The sequence below is a fragment of the Camelus ferus genome, chromosome 16, assembly GCF_009834535.1.
Source record: "Camelus ferus isolate YT-003-E chromosome 16, BCGSAC_Cfer_1.0, whole genome shotgun sequence".
Lineage (NCBI taxonomy): Eukaryota > Metazoa > Chordata > Mammalia > Artiodactyla > Camelidae > Camelus > Camelus ferus.
Window position 1 is genome coordinate 30,037,380 of NC_045711.1, and position 18,807 is coordinate 30,056,186.

Below are 18,807 nucleotides of genomic sequence, written 5' to 3' on the forward strand. Positions count from 1 at the left end.
GCCCTGCCCCAGCTGCACTCGTTCTCCCCTTCTCCCGCTCCGCCCCGCAGCTCTGGCAATGAAAACACCACCACGTGGCCTGTAGCCTGTGCGTCACGCGCCTTCACCCAATGGAAAGCCGCCTCACCGTGCTGGGGGTGGGCCGCCAGCAGGGCGGTTCCGCCCACAGCCGTTGCCAATTGGCCAAGGGTACTCCGAGTCATGGACTAACGACCAATGGCGGCAGGCGGCGGGGACCCCGCCCTCTCGGTTGCTTTGTACCCCCGCGCGAGAGGGGCGGGGTCGGGGGGGCGAGGCGATGAGGGGCGGGGCGATGTGGGAACAGGGAGGGGCTAGGGCCGGGGGGGCTGGCGAGCCGGCCCGCGGAGCCGGCGCCAGCGGGCTGCTGAGGTGGCTGTCGCCCGCTCGGAGCTGCGGCTTCCCCGGGTCGAGCCCCCGATGGAGGCCGTGGCCGCGGACAGCCCCCCAGGCAGGGTCGAGGGGGCGCTCAGCTGTTTCTCTTTCAACCAGGACTGCACGTAAGCCGAGGCTCCAGCCGTGCCGGGAGGTGGTGGGGGGTGAAGTCGCGATATGGGGTGTTGTCCAGTCGGCAACTTGTAGCAGGAGGCGCGGGCCTACGCGCCAAGAGGTCCTCGACGGGACGGCCAGTGCTGCCCCAGACTGGTGCGGGTCCTGGTAGCCACTCTCTGCTCTTTCCCCTTCCTCCAGCAGAGGGGTTGAGCGCCCCCATCCCCCGCTGCCGGCCGAGAGCAGGCAGGGGCCCGCGGACGGCGACGGGAGGGTATCAGCCAGGGGAGCGAGGCTGAAGAAGCCTGAGGAATATGGGGGAGAGGGGGGAGGGTAGTGACCGAAGTGGGGGTCTGGGGAGGGAGGAGCTGTGGCCAAAACAAAGGAGATGAGAGGGAGGGGGAAGTTGCAAGTTGACCCAAGGCGAGGTAGTTGGGGCCCAGGAAGATGGGAGTACCGGAAAAACTTTCCCATTTGTCCTTGAGCATCTCAACGTGGCATCTGGGCAGGGCCAATGACAAAGAGGCAGCCTATCCCTACGGCCAGGCCAGCCCAGTCCCAGCCCAAGAGCAGGGCACTTCGCCTGCCGGCTCTGCCTGTCAGAAACCTTTGCATTGCTCTCCCTGTTTTCACATAGCCCACTCAGCAAGGCAGAACCTCCTTCTCCGAGTTCAGGAGCCCTTTCCCGGGCCCAGGCTGCCTTCTCCAAGAAGCATGCACTCCACCCCCTTGCTTTTTGAGTGGATTTTTAATGTTTCACCGTGATGTTCACATTCGGACTTTGGCCAGAGAGACAGGAGCTGCTGCACTGTTTCAGACATCTAGAAAATTCAGTCCCTTAGAAGCAAATGCCTGTTTTCTTACCTCTTCTCATGGAATTGTTAGATGCCAGCTCAGGGACCATATGGAATCATCTCTTTGGAATGTGTGTCCAGAGCATCAGGCAGCAGTGACCGCTTCCCAGTTTCCTGATATACCAGTTTCTGTTGTGTTCCTTCTTTGAAGTTGGCTTCAGGTTTGTGTGTTGGCTGCCTGCGACTGGGCTGTGCTAATATTGAACTTCAGTGGTGTCATTAAGGCCGTCGTGTACCATAAGCAACTCTCTGCCTTCCATTCCCTTTGTGTTTCTGTTTAAAAACACTGTATGCCAAACAATGTGCCTTTGTTAGGAAAATCTGTATGTGTGATCGTGTAATTGGGTAGCTGGACAACTTGGTTAGATGAGTGACTTTCAAGCTTTTCTTGACCGCAGCCCACAATAAGAAATACGTATTTACAACATTACCCTATATATTTATACATATGAAATATTTTATACATATATATATATAATATCACTGAAAAGCAATTCACAGCATGGTGTTTACCCTTAATATGTGCAATACCCTCTGGTATTTTGTTTCTTTTTTTTTTTAAAGCCATCTGTGACTCAATGAATTGTTTTTAGGATCCACTCATGGGTTGAGACCCACAGTTTACAAAAATGATAGTCTAGATAAAATTCTGATGTTTTGTAAGAAACATTTTGCAAGAGAGGATGGCTTTTGAAACACTTGGGTGTTTTCCTTCCCAATTGAATGCAGATTAAGGAAGGGAGCTAGTTTGCTTGTTTGTAGTAAATGTTAAATTCTGCCTTGTAGCACTGTTTATCAGATTTTTTTTAAAGGGATGTTAATTTTTACTCTAGGTGAATCCTGGCTTTCTATAGCCATTGGGTAAGAATGTTATTTTCAAAACTGTAGGGTGCTTGGGAATTAATTTCCTTAGTCCCTACTGTCAGTCCTGTTTTCTTGGATGCAGGCTCTGCTGGACAGCTCTGTCTCACCTATAAATAAAAGTTTTTGTCACAGTCAGTTGCTCTGAGCCTCAGAGGGTATGACACTGGATTTTAAAATGAGTCACACCCCTTACTGAATACATTTAGGAGTGTCAAGGTGTCTTTTTCTGTAAGGCTAGGCTCAACTTGGGACCCAGTATTTCTGGAGAAGGTGGATGAAGACAACTAACCTTTACCAGTCTCCTCTACTCATACTTCTTGCTAGGTCCCGTGCTAGACAATTTAGGTTTATTTTGTCATTTGACTCATGATATGTATTTGTCCCAAATCCCATATTCATGAGAGGTGATGAGAATTTTTTTTTCCCTTATGGTTGGAATAAGGCTTTAGTCTGAATTCCTTGATTCAGAGTTTTTGTGGCCATTGATCAACCATTTAAAACACAATATTGCTCCCACTGCCATTTCTCATATTTAACATTCTTCTGTTCCCAGAGCAGGGAATGTTTGAAAGTTATTTTAAAAGGCCACATTTTTTGGTTAAGTATAAAACTCTAGTTCCAACGTATTTTTCCTTTACTGCAAGCTTTAGAAACCTCAGTTTGCAACTCAACGCACATGTATTTATGTGAAACAAGTTTACATGAAGGAAGTTTAAAAACAGTGATCGCTATGGAGTATGTACATTTTGAAGTTTTAAGATGCTGCGGGCCTGCCTTTCCAGTTGCTGTTTGCCGTCATTAATGCTGTAGTTCTGGAAGCCGAGCCCCAGTTCTGCGTGTCCTGCTGCTCTTCTGCAAAGATCCAACACACCAGGGTAGCCACACAGCAGGTCGGAGGGCTCAGGAGCAGAAGCAGCCACCTTGCTGATTAAAAGTTGACAGTAGTCACCTCTCCCATTGTCCCAGGGAAGAGCCAATGTTTGGGTGGGGGAAAAAAAAATTCCAGGGAAAATCATGTGACCTTCTCTTTTTTAGGCTAGTGAAACAAGAGCCTTGGCCACCTAGGCTTGTAGCAGTAAGCTGCTTATTTTAGTACGTGCCTTCCTGGGAAGAACGAAGCTCACCTTTTCATATATTTTAAATGAGGAAGTAGGACCAATTTTTGGGTCCACTTACGACCACTTTAGGGTCCGTTGCAGCTCAGACATCCCATTTCCCAGGGTGGAAATGCTCAGAGTCTGACTCATTCTGAGGGCGCCCCGTGGAAGGTTTTGTGCATCACGCGGGTGTGGAGGGCAAAGCGGGAGCGAGCGGGATGGCAGTTCCCAGCTGCCGAACAAAACTGACAGGTTTGCTTTCATCCTGGGGGCAGGGAGACCTCGGTTCTCACTCTGTCTTTATCTATTGGTTGAAAAGTGAAAAATTAAGAAAATAGCAATTTGTTTTAGCCCCACGCCCTTTGTCCCAGATAAGCGTTTAGTTTAGTTTTGTTTGGTTGGTTGGTTGTAATGAACCTTTAAGTTCTCAACGCTGGCTTCACATTAAAGGACTTGAACTAAGAAAAAAACAAATCCAATTAAATTGCTCAGCACTGGGGGGAGGGAGCAGGGGTGAACAGTCATCAGGAATTTTTTTAAAACTTCCCAGGTGAGTTCAATGTACATCCAGGAATGAGAACCACTGGTATAAAGTATCTGGGATGCTTTTGTGGGAAAGTGATGTGAGAGAGCATCAGTTAAATTCTGCTACTGGTGACCTGCTGTGCCTCCTCTGATTATGTATTTCCTTTTTAAGCAAAAAAAAAAAGAAAGAAAGAAAGAAAAAAGAATTTATTTCTTGGTAGCACTGTGATGGATATTCTTAAACATTCCATTTTTCCTATTTCTGCCCGGTGAGGAAAGCACGGTGGGTTTGACGTTTCTTTTGATGATAGACAAAGCCCACATGGTTTCAAGTCTCTTAACCATTTCACATTTTTGTGAGTGGTTGTCTTCGACTTTTTCTTTCTGGCCGTACCTGCCCACCTGACAAGGCACGTATGCGTCACCGTTTAGAAAGTTATCAAATATCCCAGCTCCTGAGGTGGTATGTTTGTTTATCTGTCCCCTGAGAGGCTAGAGGGAAGGGGGTTGTCAGTGTTCAGGCAGATCGACGGGTGGAACACAGTACCTCTTGCCACCCCCATGCTGTCATTGTCTTCACAGATCCCTCGCAATTGGAACCAAAGCTGGTTACAAGCTGTTTTCCTTGAGTTCTGTGGAGCAGCTGGACCAAGTCCATGGAAGCAGTAAGTACATGTGTGTGTGGGGGGAATCTCAGGGTCCCCCCTCTGGACTTTAATCCGTGATGCTCCTGGGCTTTGTTTCCCTCCCGTAACCCTCAAACGGACAGAGTCAGTATTCTTCAGATTTAAATATAAATCATTGTCTCCACTTGCTTCCAAAAAACCACAATGAGGCACTGGTAAGATTTGGCAATAGCTTAGGTAACATTTTCTTTTTACGTTAAGAAATCCTTTGTTTGAAACCATGTTGACACTTTTTCCTATACTTAGATTAGCTGTCTTCAGTTCTTATAATTGTCTAACAAAAAGGTCGTTTATGATTTTTTTTTCACCATTTTATTGGCTCTGTAGAATACTGGAAACATTCATTCAGTCATGAAGCATTTTCTTTGTTTTAATAAAGCAACACTATCCTAACTTATATAGTCTGTATCAGAGAAGTTGCAGTAGTTCTAGAGAATATTTTTTTTAAGTTCGTCTTAGAAATGTGACTCTCTTACTGTCTCAGATTAAGTAATAATTTATGGCATCATAATAGTGAAGAATATACAATCTTTGGATTTCCTGGAAAGAAAGTGGCAAATAATATATGGGGCTCCAAATTGATTTGTAAGATGTTATTTTCATTATAACATTTTTGTGAAGATTTTACTCTGTGTCCGTCCTGTGTTGTTCCCTATGGGACCAGAGCCCAAGAAAGGCAGGGCTAAGAAAAGAATGTTCTCAAAAAGACACCGAGGCCTCCACCGATGGGCGCTCAATAGGCTTGCTAGTTTACCTTCTTCCTGAGTACAGAAGCAATTCTCTGGTCATAGCACAGGTGTCCAGGTTGTTTTCAACAGGAAAGGGATTCCAGAGAGAGTCAGGGAGCAGGGAGCACAGAGAGATGGGGAGGGGGCACAGAATTAACTCCGTTCCTGCTCCCCCATCCTGGCGGCACCTGTCCCTGTTAGCAACAGGGACCAGAATTCCAAAGCAGAGGCTCCCAACAGAGTGGTCACTCCTTTACAAACCTCTCATGGAGAAGGAATAGATTGAGATTGTCTGGACCTCCCAGGTATGTTTTACAGAGTGAACAGTGGCGCCCTGGGGCCCTGGGAGTGGGGTGATTCCACCACGCAGACAGCATCAGGAGAAGCTCTGGAAATCCTGGCTTTGTGTTCTGGTCACGAGCGTTTTCTTTAGATCATTGAAAGGGCTTTAAAACTTGGGAAACAGTTAAAGCTTCACTGTTGGGGAAGCGAGGAGGGCAGAAATCATTGCAAACATGTGCTAACAGAGGGCACCCAGTCAGCAGGACCCAGAGAAGGCCAGCTGACTGGCGTGAGGGAGCGCAGGGTAGGGGCTGATGTCTGTGTAACCTCGAGCTGCCGTCCCTCCCAGATGAGATCCCGGACGTGTACATCGTGGAGCGCCTCTTCTCCAGCAGCCTGGTGGTGGTGGTGAGTCACACAAAGCCGCGCCAGATGAACGTCTACCATTTCAAGAAAGGCACGGAGATCTGTAATTACAGCTACTCCAGCAACATCTTGTCCATCAGGCTGAACCGGCAGGTAAGTGCAGGGAATCCCTCTGGGTTGCAACTGAAGAGAAAGATGAGCATCCTTTGTGATGAACGTCTCTACCACAAGCATCAGGTTCTATAGGGGGTTTTAATACTCAAGCCGAGTGTTTTGGGGACACCGTTAAGAGAGTTTCCTCCATGCGATGGTTTCAGTGGTGTGACCCTCCCTGGTCCTTTGCCTTGTGTGCTTTCGGTCCTTCTGCCTGGTGTGCTTTCTTGATGTTGGCCACTGGCTAGGCGGACCCTCTCCAGCTGGGTGCTGGCTGGGGGGACTCTGGCTCTGAAACTGTCTGGTGAACTCCTGCAGGGGCACCTTTGAACGCCTCTCTGGTTTGGGCCCTAGACAGTGGCATTCATTGTAGGCTGGCCATAATGCCTCTCAGAATAAAGTTCTAAAGAGCAAGTGTGGTCCTCCTGGGTTGGTCCTGAAGCCAGTCAGTAAGAACGCCCCTGCTCGTGCTGTTACTAAGGCCTTCCCAGAGGGCCATGTGTTCAGTCTCATGCTTCTAATCCTTAAAGATGTTTCTTGCAGTGTTTTCTTTGTTGGAGGAAGGATTATTCTTATCTGAAATATGCAATATATATTCTTTCTAAAAAATAAGTTCTCAGATTCCTTAAAAAACTAAAAATAGAGTTACCATATGATCCAGCAATCCCATTCCTAGGCATATACCTGGAGAAAACTCTAATTTGAAAAGATACATGCACCCCAGTTTTCATAGCAGCACTGTTTACGATAGCCAAGACATGGAAGCAACCTAAATGTCCATCGACAGATGATTGGGTAAAGAAGATGTGGTATATATATACAATGGAATATTACTCAGCCATAAAAAAGAATGAAATAATGCCATTTGCAGCAACATGGATGAACTTAGAGATTAGCATACTAAGTGAAGTCAGTCAGAGTAAGACAAATATCATATGATATCACTTATATGTGAAATCTAAAAAAATGATACACATGAACTTACTTATAAAAAGAGACTCACAGACATAGAAAACAAACATATGGTTACCAAAGGGGCGAGGTCGGAGGGGAGGGATAAACTAGGAGTTTGGGATTAGCAGATACACACTACTGCATATAAAACAGATAAACAGTAAGGTCCTACTGTATAGCACAGGGGACTACAGTCAATATCTTGTAATAATTTACAATGAAAAAGAATATATATACGTGTAACTGAATCTCTCTGCTGTGCACCAGAAACTAATACAATGCTGTAAATCAACTGTACTTCAATAAAAATTAATTAATTAAGTTCTCATTAAATAAGTTTTGGGGATATTAGCAATTTCCCTTGAATTATTCAGTTTTAAATCCTCTGAGGGCAGCGACTGTATCCATTTTGCTCCCAGCTGTAAGACCTGGTAGAAAAGACAGTGCTGGAAGACAAGTGCCCGGGGACTATCTGTTTCCTGGCTGCCTATTAAATAAACAGACAAACCCATTCTTTGTATGACTGGGCATACCTTTGTATTCAATTAAATACTCCCAGGATGCGGGAGACCATTGCCTTCACTGAGGACATTGTTTTCTTCTGTCCTTGTACCCAAGCTATTAAGTGCTTAATTAATTTTTTTTTAAACAACGAGACAAAGCACCATCTGAATTAAGTTTATGAGAAGAGATAGATGGTTTCTTTGGGTCGATCAGCTATTTTGACTGAATATCCACTGAAGTCTGTAGAAAGCAGCGGGGTAGAACACAGGCTGAGAAATAGAATATGGGAGGTTTTAAGCAAGGAGTAGCAGGGAGATAAGATAAACTGGGTTCTTGGCAGGAGACGGTAAGGCGGTTTGAGAGTTTTCAGCTTGAAGGCTTTTAAGCACAACTCTTGGCTCAAGTGCTCTTGCCGAAATCTGTTGGTTGCACGCTGAATTTCGTTGCAGAACGTTTTTATCTTTGCATGTGGTAACAGCCAGGACGTGAAAATTAAGCTTGTTTAGACAAATGTCCCATAAAGATCAGAACCCTCAAATGGTATCGATGGTATTTGTTTGTGTAATGTCTCTCTTACTTGCTCTCTGATATTTTCATCAGCAAATGGGACAAAGAAGGACTGTTCAAGCATCTAAGCCTGTCAATCTTTCAATGTCACCCCCTCCTCAATAAAACACTCATTAACCTCAAGGGTCCCCTCTCCCATCTCCCATCTCCTAAAGAGCACTGATGCACCTGGAACTTCTCCACTGTTCATGGCCAAGCTAACTGGACCCCAGACCGAGCAGGGCTCTCTTCCCTTAACGTTCCTTCTCCTAAGAAGATGATTTGAAACAGGTCTAGAGAGTCTTCAGGGTTTGCTTTCCCTAACAACGTTCAGGTTTGCAGCTCCACTTTTGGTTTACTGGGCGCTGCAGCCCCTCCCTGCCAGGCGGGGGTCCTGCCGCCGCCCCCCCCCCACCAGGTGTGAAAAGCGGGGCGAGAGCAGCATGTCCTGTCCATATCATCGGGTCTTCAGACAGTGCAGTTCCTTTAAAAAAAAAACAGGAAAAAAAAAGTGAAAGATTTGTGTAGGGAGTTACCAAAGAAAGAAAATCCCTATTTTCCTCTCAATCTATAGAAAGGAGAAATATTTAGTAATTGTGGTCTTTTTCACTTTTAATTGCTGTTATTCCCCTTGCACTAATTGAGGAAATGTATCCTGTGGACTAAAGACGATGGCCAGATGTGTTTTGAGACATAAATGTCCACAGTTCTTTGACCATCTGTTCTGAGGGGCCCTCGTTATCCAGATGGAGATTGATGGGACGGGAAGCCTCTGAGGGCAGATATAAATATTTTCCTAATGGATGAAAGGAGTTTTTAGCTCTAGAACCTAGAGAAGTAGATGAGAGCCAAGGTGGCAAGGAGTGGGCAGAGCCTGGGGTTCTGCTGAGACTGGAGACTGACGGCTTAAAGGAAGCAGTGACCAGGGTCGCGCTCATCCCAGGAACAGGCTCTCAAATGCAGTCAAGACGAAGTGCCTCCTCTTCCCCTCTCACTGTTTTCTGTCTGTTTTCCTCCGTTTTTATTCTTTCTTGTCTGCAGCCAGCAGGGGGGTGACCTGAAATCGGGCCAAGTAGCCAAGAGCAGGTGGCGTCATTAGAGCTGGCGGGAGAAGATGCAGACGGGGTCAGACCAGCTAGCTTGTGGAAGCTGTTCCCGCCCCAGACACATGCTGAAGACCCAATATGCTGGGGATCGCGTGTGCAGCTGGGTGTGGGGGTACGGGAGCGTACCAGAAACCTACAGACATCAGCAAGCACAGAACCCTCTAGTCCAAACCGTAGCAAGTGCTGGCGAAAAGTCACAGTGACGGGGGTCTACCAGGGGGTGTGTATTCCATGGAGAAACACTAACATACGCCATCAATTTGGAGACCCTGTTAGAATCATTTTCACCCCTCAGCACCCACAGCTTTGGCCACGGAGCCTTAAGTCACCTGGCAAAAGGTGTTTAAGTGTTGTTTTTTGGTGTGAAAGTGACAGTCTCCAGAAAAATCCTGAACTGTTAAGAGTCTTCCCGGGGAGCCTTCAGAGCAGGCTTTTCCCAGGAAGAGAGAAAGTGCTTCCTGATAGCCTCGTCAGGTCCCTCCTTTCCAAGAGGTGTCCCTCGGGATGAAAAAGTCTGGCCGGGGAGCGGTGGTTCTCAGAGCCAGGGACTTGTGTAAATGCCTCTGAATCTGAGTCTCCAGGCAGAGCCCAGGCCTTGCCCCTGCGATACCAGGTGCTCACCAGCCCAGAGGAAGCCTGGTCCGCACAAGCGGGGTCGGGGGGCAGGCACTTGTTGGGCCAGAACCCCCTTCCTAACAGCTCCTCCCCAGCCCCCAACATCTGCCCTCGTTTTGAGCCCTGTGTTCTGGTCTCTACACATCCAACACCTTAATTCCGAGGCCTGTTTCCACAGGGCCTGGGGAAAGAGGCTTTAAGTCTGGCAGGTTTCTTTTGAAGAGGAAGAGAAGGGTGACAGGGCCCTGGGGAGGGGGAGCCCCCTGGAGAGGAGCCAATCAGAGCGGACAGAGGGGGCTGGGGGGCGGGCACTGGGTCGGGTGTCACGTGAGGGTTGAAGGGTTTCTCCAATTCCCCTGAACCAGGGCTGGAGAAAGTGCACAAAAGTGGGTCTGGACGAGAGTTTGAGTGGAGTCTAGTTAAAGCCAGCAGTGACTTGGAGAGGGCAAAATGGGACACGGTGTGGTACAGATGGAACAAAGAAGCCCGCGTCTGTACAGGAGGGAGACTTTGCTGTGAACATGGAAGGGTGGGACATGTCTGGTGGGAACGGGAACTGAACAGTTTCCCTGAAATCGTCTTAAATGGCAAAGGAATCTGATCAGGAAGTGTCCAGAAACCCCTGTGCTAAGGGGAGGGGAAAGCACCCCCCCTCAATTTCTAAATGAAATTTCCTGAGATCTTAAATTTTCTGTTTCTGTTCAAGTGGCTGATGTACTTACGCACACTTCACACGATCTTCAAATTGACCATCAGAATTCTTCCCCCTTTATTCTAAGTGAAGTAGGCCAGAAAGAGAAAGAAAAGTACCACATGAGATCGCTCATATGTGGAATCTAGAAAACAAAAACAAACAAACAAACAAAAACAAAGCATAAATACAGGACAGAAATAGACTCACAGACAGAGAATACAGACTTGTGGTTGCCAGGGGGGTGGAGGGTGGGAAGGGATAGACTGGGATTTCAAAACTGTAGCATAGATAAACAAGCTTATACTGTATAGCACAGGGAAATATACACAAAATGTTATGATAACTCACAGAGAAAAAAATGTGACAATGAGTGTGTATATGTCCATGAATGACTGAAAAATTGTGCTGAACACTGGAATCTGACACAATATTGTAAAATGATTATAAATCAATAAAAAATGTTAAAAAAAAAAAAAAAGAATTCTTCCCCCTTTAGGCTTAGAATCAGGTTAGGATTCACATGAAAGGCAAGTGATTTCGGGATGGTGGGGCTCTTTTCGTGGAATCAGTCCGGTAGAGTGATGGGTCTGTGTGATTTCAGAGGCTGCTCGTTTGCCTGGAGGAGTCCATTTACATTCACAACATTAAAGACATGAAGCTGTTGAAGACCATCCTGGATATCCCTGCAAACCCAACAGGTGAGCTCCAAGCACGGAAATGGGTGCCCCCAGATCTCGTGTCAGGGTGCTCCTTGCGCAAGCTGTGTTTCCACCTAAACTGAAAACCTATTGTGTTTGCTTCATTGCTTTACACATCTTTGTGGCGTTTGCCTTGAAGCTTTGTCTTAATGGTGGCAGATTCAAATCCTATCAGGCTGCTCCTCCTGCAGGGGGAAGTTCCTTCCGTCTGGGACCCGTGCTCAGGGAACGTGTCGAAGCGTTTAGGCAGACACATAAGAGATTTCACGCATCTGATACTGAAAGGTGTTTACCCTTCGTTACTTTCCTGGTTGTTCAGTACAGCGTAAGCGTAATAATTAGAAGCAGGTTTTGACTTGATGTGTCTGCGAGGAGACGGACAACCCAAACCGTGAAGAATGTTTTGTTACATTACAAGTGAATCTCTCTACTTGGGTGATATGCTAGGATGTTGGGCTTTAAGTCTCAGATGTAACACCGTTCAATAAAACTTCCCACTTCAAGAATGGGAATAGTTTGGACTGGTTTGATTGAAATAGCTGATGATGATGATGATGGCACTTTATGAATTCGTGGAAGTAGAAGTAAACGAGAAGGAAGTCCTTCGTTGTGCGGTTGGGTGGGGAGTCACCAGACTGGAACAGCTGGCACATCTAACGATTCAGGGTAATATTTGTAAATTGCACTCCAACTTAGTGTCATTGAATTACTGCCTCCGTTTACTGTAGTTTCCTGATCCTTTGACTTTCACTGAATTTCAAGATCTTTGTGGCCCAACTTCAGGCCCCTAGGTTCTTGGAGCCTCAGTCTCACTATCTGTGAAATGGAATAATAATACCCATCTCCCAGGATCAGCTGGAAAATTAAGGTACTTATACAGACGGCCCTTTGCTGTTGACCTCAGTGCTTTAAAATCTCAGTCCTGCCAAAATGGTATTTTAAAAGATCAAAGCTATTGAGGCCATTATAAAGTTGGGTGAGATAATGACTTTTAAGCCTATTTCGCAAAATGGAGGGTGGTAAGTGAATTTGCTTGGGGTGGGGGGCGGTTAGTTGTTTTTCGTTTTTTGGGATTTTTTTAGAAATGAGAGGCTGAACTAATCTGGAAAGTATTTATTGCAGACATGCTATGTGCCCAGGACCACAGTAGACACTGTCAGGCACAGATTGTGGCAGCCGCAGGAACCCAGGAACCCAAAATCTAGCCAGCACTAGCTCCCTGAGGCGGCCTGCCCCATGTAACGTAGGGCACAGCCAGGGCCCTGGCCTCTTTGGTAGGGCCGGGACCCAGGGTGTGACAGCTGAAGAAAGATGTGCTCTTCTGATCGGGCGGGAGAGGAGTCATGGAGTCTGAGCAGAGCCCACGGGACGGGTGGGCCTGACCTGGACCCTGGTGGCTCTGGGCAGGGGACATTTCAGGAGGACAGAAAGCTCAAAAGCTGCCAGTGGCTCTCTGTTTCTTAGAAAAGAGGGGAGTTGGGCACAGTCCGTGGCCTCTCCAGTGGGGTGACCTGTGGGTTAATGCAGTGGTCAGCTGCCCTCCCTCCCATTGACACACTCAGCCTGCTCGGGCCCGGGGACAGGGCTGTCTGTGTCCAGGGCTGTCCCTTCTATGAAGAGCCCATCTGCTGTTAATTTTCTGCTGTTATAGCTGTTTGTCATAGCTCGGAAAACTCACTGATTGCCTCAGATCCTGCAGTGAAACAGGGAAAAGATGAGGTTTGAAAGTGTGGGGCTATTTGTGCTTGATGTGAGAGAGAATGTGCACTATCTGTAAAGGGCATCCTTTTATCTCAAGAAAAAATTAGGAACAATGGGAGGTGTTTTCTCTGTCTCAGATAAACATTATGAATGGGTCCCGGTTTAGCACTTCCTCCTGAAAGGCCAGGGGTGGGTGAAAAGACCAAGATGTGTCTTATTACACCTGGGACATTCTTTGGAGACACAGCCCGAGACCTTTTTCAAACCCTGACATTTACAACCATCCTCTCAACTATCCCTGAGCTCTTTCTGCTTCAGTAAAGTGGAGCTGATCATTTTCACCACACAGGGCTATTCTGGGGAGGATGGACCAGGGCCGTGGAGTGCATGAGAGTAAAGGCAGGTCTGCTGAGCACAGGCAGGCGGTCAGCAAGGCTCCCTCAGCGCCAGCTCTGCTCACACACTTCCGTCTCCAGCCGGGAGGGCGGCCTCGAAACAGGTCCAAGTTTCACTGCACTGACCTGACCCATCAGCAGACCCTGAGCAGCTGAAACCATGACTGTAAGATCCTCAGAAGCCAGGAGTCTCCTATATTTGTTCCCATTCTCTCGTTTATTTTCTGAACAGCAACAACAAAATATAAGAGGGGAACTCTGTCCCTCAGTTTTTCTGAATCCTTAATGGGTCCACAAGGGAGACGGAATCACTTGACTGTGTCTCCATCACACAAAGTCTGAATGTATCTTGACCTAGTGAACCACAGATACGCGATGAACACGGACTTCTGCCACTGCTTCATGCTCAGCATCGAATGTGGCTGTAAATTTCCTTCCCTTTTGTCTGTTTGTGTCAGGCCCATTCCTGTTGTGTCAAAGATTGCAGGCTGTTTCCTTTCAAGAGTTTGGCCAGACGGGGCCCGAAGTTAATTTCCTGCCAGCACAGCAGTCTGTGCCCTGAGCAGCTGAGGGTGGAAATCTCCACAAAAAACCTGCCAACTGCAGAACTCAAGGATGCCATAGATCAGAGACCCCTTTACGGGGTGTCAAGGGAGCAGTCTATTCCACGGGGCACCGTGTGTAACAGAGCAGAGTCGCTATGTATCCCCCAGCGAGTGCTCTTAAAATGTAACCCAGGTGGGGTAAACGGTGCTCGTTTGCAGTAGCACGGAGCATTTGCAAGCACAGAAATGACTTCTTTCCTTTCTATTTTTAAAGATGGCAAAGCATACTCTGAGACATTAATCAACCCAGAGAGAGCTGCATTTTGTAAATCACTGTTAACTTGCTTTATGTTTGACACGTAATACTATAAATACCAAGGTAAGAGTGATTTAGAATCACAGGACTTCCTTCTGATTCCAGCAAATGATGCCACTGGTTCTTGAACGGAAAGCAGGCATTTCTTTCCCAGCTGTGGAAGAATTACAGCCAAACAATTTCTGTGAAATTATAACTGACAGTGATTTATGAAAATGTGTGTCAAGTTTAAAGTCCACAAGCCACATCAAAACCTAACTCCTGTAATTTAAAAAAAAAAAAAAAAGCCTGGAAGAAAATACTCAAATATTAAGAGCACTGAAAAGCCTCTGGGTTTTAGAATTATGGGTGATTTCTTTCTCTCTCTCTTTATATTTTCTGGGCTCTGCAAATTTTTTTGCACTATCACTTTTATATTACAAAACATTTTATATTATAAAGTAATATCAAAGAAAAAGCTCATTTCCTGCCTAAAAAAGGGATTTGGGTGACATTTGCGATACAAACGGAAGACTTGGTAGGACAGTAATATCTAAGTCTGTAGCAGACTCTTCCTACTGTCCTCAGGGGCTTCACAAGAAATAAAGATGCATTCTTAGGGCTGATTGGATTTGTCCGACAACTGGACTACAGGAAACCAAAAAAGCTCACATTAAGCATTTCTGGGGACCTTCGTTAAGTCTACAAGGGTTGGTGTGCAGAGTCCCTTGGCTAAATTCAGATGGGCTGGCAGAGGTGCCGGCCCCTAAGCAAAACTGTCAGGTAGGTGGTTATGTGTCAGGGTCAACCTGCCCTGGTCCCTTCTCGTCAGAATCCAGTGTCACCTCTTCCTCCATTAGGTATTACAGAAAGTTCTATGTTAGCCGAAGAAGTTTAAGCTTTCTTCTTTTCTGGGATATTTACATTTTAATATAGAACTCAGCAAGTCACCTCACACTCAGCAAGAATGGCCATTATCAAAAAGACAAGCGGTAACAAGTGTTGGCAAGCACGTGGAGAAAAGGGAACCCTCGTGCGCTGCCCGTGGGAATGTAAACTGGTGCCGCCGCTATGGAAACGCTCCAGACGGTCCTCAAAAAACTAAAACTAGAACCACCTTATGTTTAAGCAATTCCACTTCTGGGTATTTATCCAAAGAAAATGAAAACACTAACTCAGAAACATAACTGGGCTCCCGTGTTCATTGCGGCATTATTTACAATGGCCAAGACATGGAAACAAACTAAGTGTTCATTGATGGATGAATGGATGAATAAAGAACTAGTATATAGAAATAATGGAATACTACTTGCTCAGCCATAAAAAAAAAAAAGAAAGAAATCTTTCCATTGTAATAACAAGGATGGACCTTGAGGGCTTCGTTCTAAGTGAATTAAATCAGGCAGAGCAAGATAAATACCATCCGATCTCGCCTGTATGTGGAATCTTAAAAACAAACGAGCTCATAGATACAGAGAACAGATTGGTGGTTGCCGGAGGCTGGGAGTCAGGTGGAAGGGGAATGAGAAATGGTCAGACGGGGTCAAAAGGCACACACTTCCCAGTTACAAAATAAATCATCCACGGGGGTATAACATTCAGGACAGAAACTGTCATTAATAATACTGTAGTGCATATTTGAAAGGTGCTTAGAGAATAGGGCTTAAAAGTTCTCATCAAGAAAAAAATATATTTTTTTTGGTAACTATATATGGTGAAAGATGTTAACTAGACTTACTGTGATCATTTTGTAATATATACAAATACCAAATCGTTATGCTGTGTCCCTGAAACTGATACAGTGTTATTTGGCAGTTACACCTCAGTTAAAAAGAAAAACATACTGAAGGGCAGCGGGAAGGATCTGTCCAAGCCTTCTGCTCAAAGACCCCTCTGGTTCCTTCTCCCTGCCACAGAGATATTTTCAGTTGAGGAAGTAAGTAAATGAAGACTTGGGATCTTGGAACATTAAAGCTGGAAAGGACCCTAGATCACCATTGCCCCCTTGCCCCCTCATTCCCCAGGGAGGAAACAGGCCTGAAAGGACCAGGTATAACTCAGCCTGTGTTACACTATCTACAGAACCTACGTCGATGCCATCTTGAAGCCATGCCCTGGGCCTGTCTCTGCCAGACATTCTTCAAACACTGACTCCCCCGCTCCCAAAATAGCTTTATTGAGATATAATTCACATGCCATACAATTTGTGCATTCCAAGTACACAATTCAGTAGCTTTTAGTATATTCAGTCAATTTTAGGATATTTTCATCAATCCCCACAAAAAACCCATACCTCTTAGCCATCACCCCCTTGCTCCAAGTCCTAGGCTACCCTAATCTGCTTTCTATCCCAGAGCTTTGTCTGTCCTGGATTCTCATATAAGGGACTCATACAATATACGGTCTTTTGTGAACATAGTATTTTCAGGGTTTATCCATGTAGTAGTAGGAATTAGTACTTCATTTCTTTTTAGTGTCTGATACTATTCCATGGTTAGGATATACCACATTTTATCTATTCATTCATCAGTTGATAGACATTTGGGTTGTTTCCACTTTTTGACTATTATGAATAATGTTGCTATGAACATTTGTATACAAGTTTTTATGCGGCTACACTTTTTAATTTCTCTTGGGTGTATACCTAGGGGTGGAATTTGGGGGGTTATATAATAATTCTGTGTTTAACCTTTTGAGGAACTGCCAGGCTGTTTTCCAAAGCAGCACCCACCCCCATTACATTCCCAGCAGCAGTGTATGAGAGTTCCAATTATCTGTCTTTTTGATTATAGCCATCCTAGGGGGTGCGAAGTGGTATCTCATTGTGGTTTTGATTAACACTGCTTTTTCTAAACCCATGTGCTCAGAACCCGTCAGCAGTTACCCACTGCATCTGTAAGATCTTAACTTTTTGATCTGGCTTGGTGCTCGAGTCCTTCTACAGATGCCACGTTCAATCTTAATATCTTTGCCGCCCCTATGGGAACCCCCGACACCAGCCACCCGACCTCCTGATTTTCTTCCCTCCCCAGTTCCACAAGACCAGAATGCCTTCTGTCTGGCTGGCTCTTCTTGAAATTGCATTTGTGTTGCAAAGAGCTCGGATGATGGTGGGAAATTGGGGTTCCTAGAGCAAAACTGGGAAGGGATGAGTGGCCTCTTCTAAAGCCTGGTGACCTTGCACAGGAAAGAGGGCTGCAGGGTGCCAGAGCCTGCAGGAAAGGGTGCTGGGCTCAGTCGCCCTCCCACAGCTGCATGGCCAGTGATAAGAGCATAGCCCTGGCTGTGTCCTCAGCAAAGCCAGAGCAGGAGGTAGGACCTTGGTACCAATTCTCAATGTTTATTTATTTTACCCCCACTCTCCCCACCCCACCCCAAAAGATTAGATCAGGTACCTCTTAGCCTGATCTAAAGTTTTTCTTATACTTTTGAAAGAAACCCATGTAATGTACTAACTTGTAACAAAGGTATCAGTCACCTTTTTCATTTAAAAAGACGTCTCTCTTGCACTATCTCAAAGTTTCTATTCTGGTGATGCTTTTGGTCCTGATAATTCCTTGAATTCACTTCTATCACGTACACCTCTATGAATCTAAACCATCCTTGTAAAAGTCCCTTACTTACATGCTAGTAGGATCCTCCCCAGCTTGAATCCCCTTGTAAATAATAATGGCTCAGGTTGGTTCAATTGTTTGATTGGCTGTTTACTCTTCCAGAATATTGTGGAAGCGTCTTCAATCCAAAATGTCCTCTTTCTTTGGTTTGCTCCAGTGGCAGCCACGCTGTCTTCACTGCAGATGCAGCCCTCAAGTGCACCTTCACCTCTGCCTTTATCAAGGCAGGATATTTGGCTCAGAAATGAGCACTTTCTAAATAGGTGCCCCCCAACCCCAACCCAGCTTCCCTATCCTCCAGCCTGAAATGACTGGCCTTTCTGTCACCTGCAGAAAGGCTAACACCACCCACCCTTTTACAGTTGGAACATTTCCAACAGGAGTAAATTCTCCTGCAGCCCTAGAGGGTCATGGAACTGGGGGAGAAGTAAATGTTATTTCAGGGCCCTGGGGTAAAATGTGAGGAAGAGCGTTCAAAATGTTCTAAATTCTGATTTCTTCGCTGTGGAGTGGACATGGTCGGTGTCAAACGGTGAGGTCTTCCCCGTGAATTCTCTTTATTGGAGTCCTTTGATGAGAAGAATCAGTTCCAAGGAAACATCGGCAAGGCCGTTCCTCCCCTCACCAGCAGGTGGCACTGTAGTCGTACCATTTGCAGATGCCCTTTCCAGGCAAGGTCTCCCCTGGCGGACCCTGGCTTTTCATGTGCGCTTTGCTCCCTGCCAGGTCTGTGTGCCCTCTCTATCAACCATTCCAATTCTTACGTGGCCTATCCTGGAAGCCTGACGACAGGCGAGATCGTGCTTTACGACGGACACTCCCTGGTAAGTGGACAGTGACCCTGACCGGCCCAGCCTGCCTGCCTGGCTGCATGGTCAGTGGCAGGTGAGGGGCAGGTGGGGCGCAGTGCTGAGGCGGAAGCAGCCCTGGGCGGCTGCTGGGTGTGGAGGGGACGGTGATGCTGTCCACCCTGGTTGCCCAGTCGCCGTAGCCACGAGGCAGCGTGCCAGGCCGAGTCAGACATCTGCCGGCGGATGGAAGCCTTGCACCAGCTGGTGGCCCTTCGTCGGATCGAGTG

General features: G+C 46.5%; 1 protein-coding gene across 6 annotated transcripts in view; it reads left to right on the forward strand.

Annotated features, from left to right (window-relative positions):
* Positions 1 to 336: 336 nt before the first annotated feature.
* Positions 337 to 18,807, forward strand: part of WIPI1 (WD repeat domain, phosphoinositide interacting 1) — a 32,520-nt gene continuing 14,049 nt past the window's right edge. For 3 of the 6 annotated variants that reach the window (XR_004311670.1, XM_032457009.1, XM_032457013.1), the window contains exons 1-5: positions 337 to 518; positions 4,430 to 4,512; positions 5,893 to 6,062; positions 11,083 to 11,179; positions 18,456 to 18,553. Coding sequence is in view for 5 of the 6 variants with exons in the window: in XM_032457009.1 (XP_032312900.1) it covers positions 439 to 518; positions 4,430 to 4,512; positions 5,893 to 6,062; positions 11,083 to 11,179; positions 18,456 to 18,553 (528 nt within the window). In the remaining variant the exon portion in view is untranslated. The remainder of the gene's footprint in view (positions 519 to 4,429; positions 4,513 to 5,892; positions 6,063 to 11,082; positions 11,180 to 18,455; positions 18,554 to 18,807) is intronic. The other 3 variants (XM_032457010.1, XM_032457011.1, XM_032457014.1) reach the window with 2 other exon arrangements.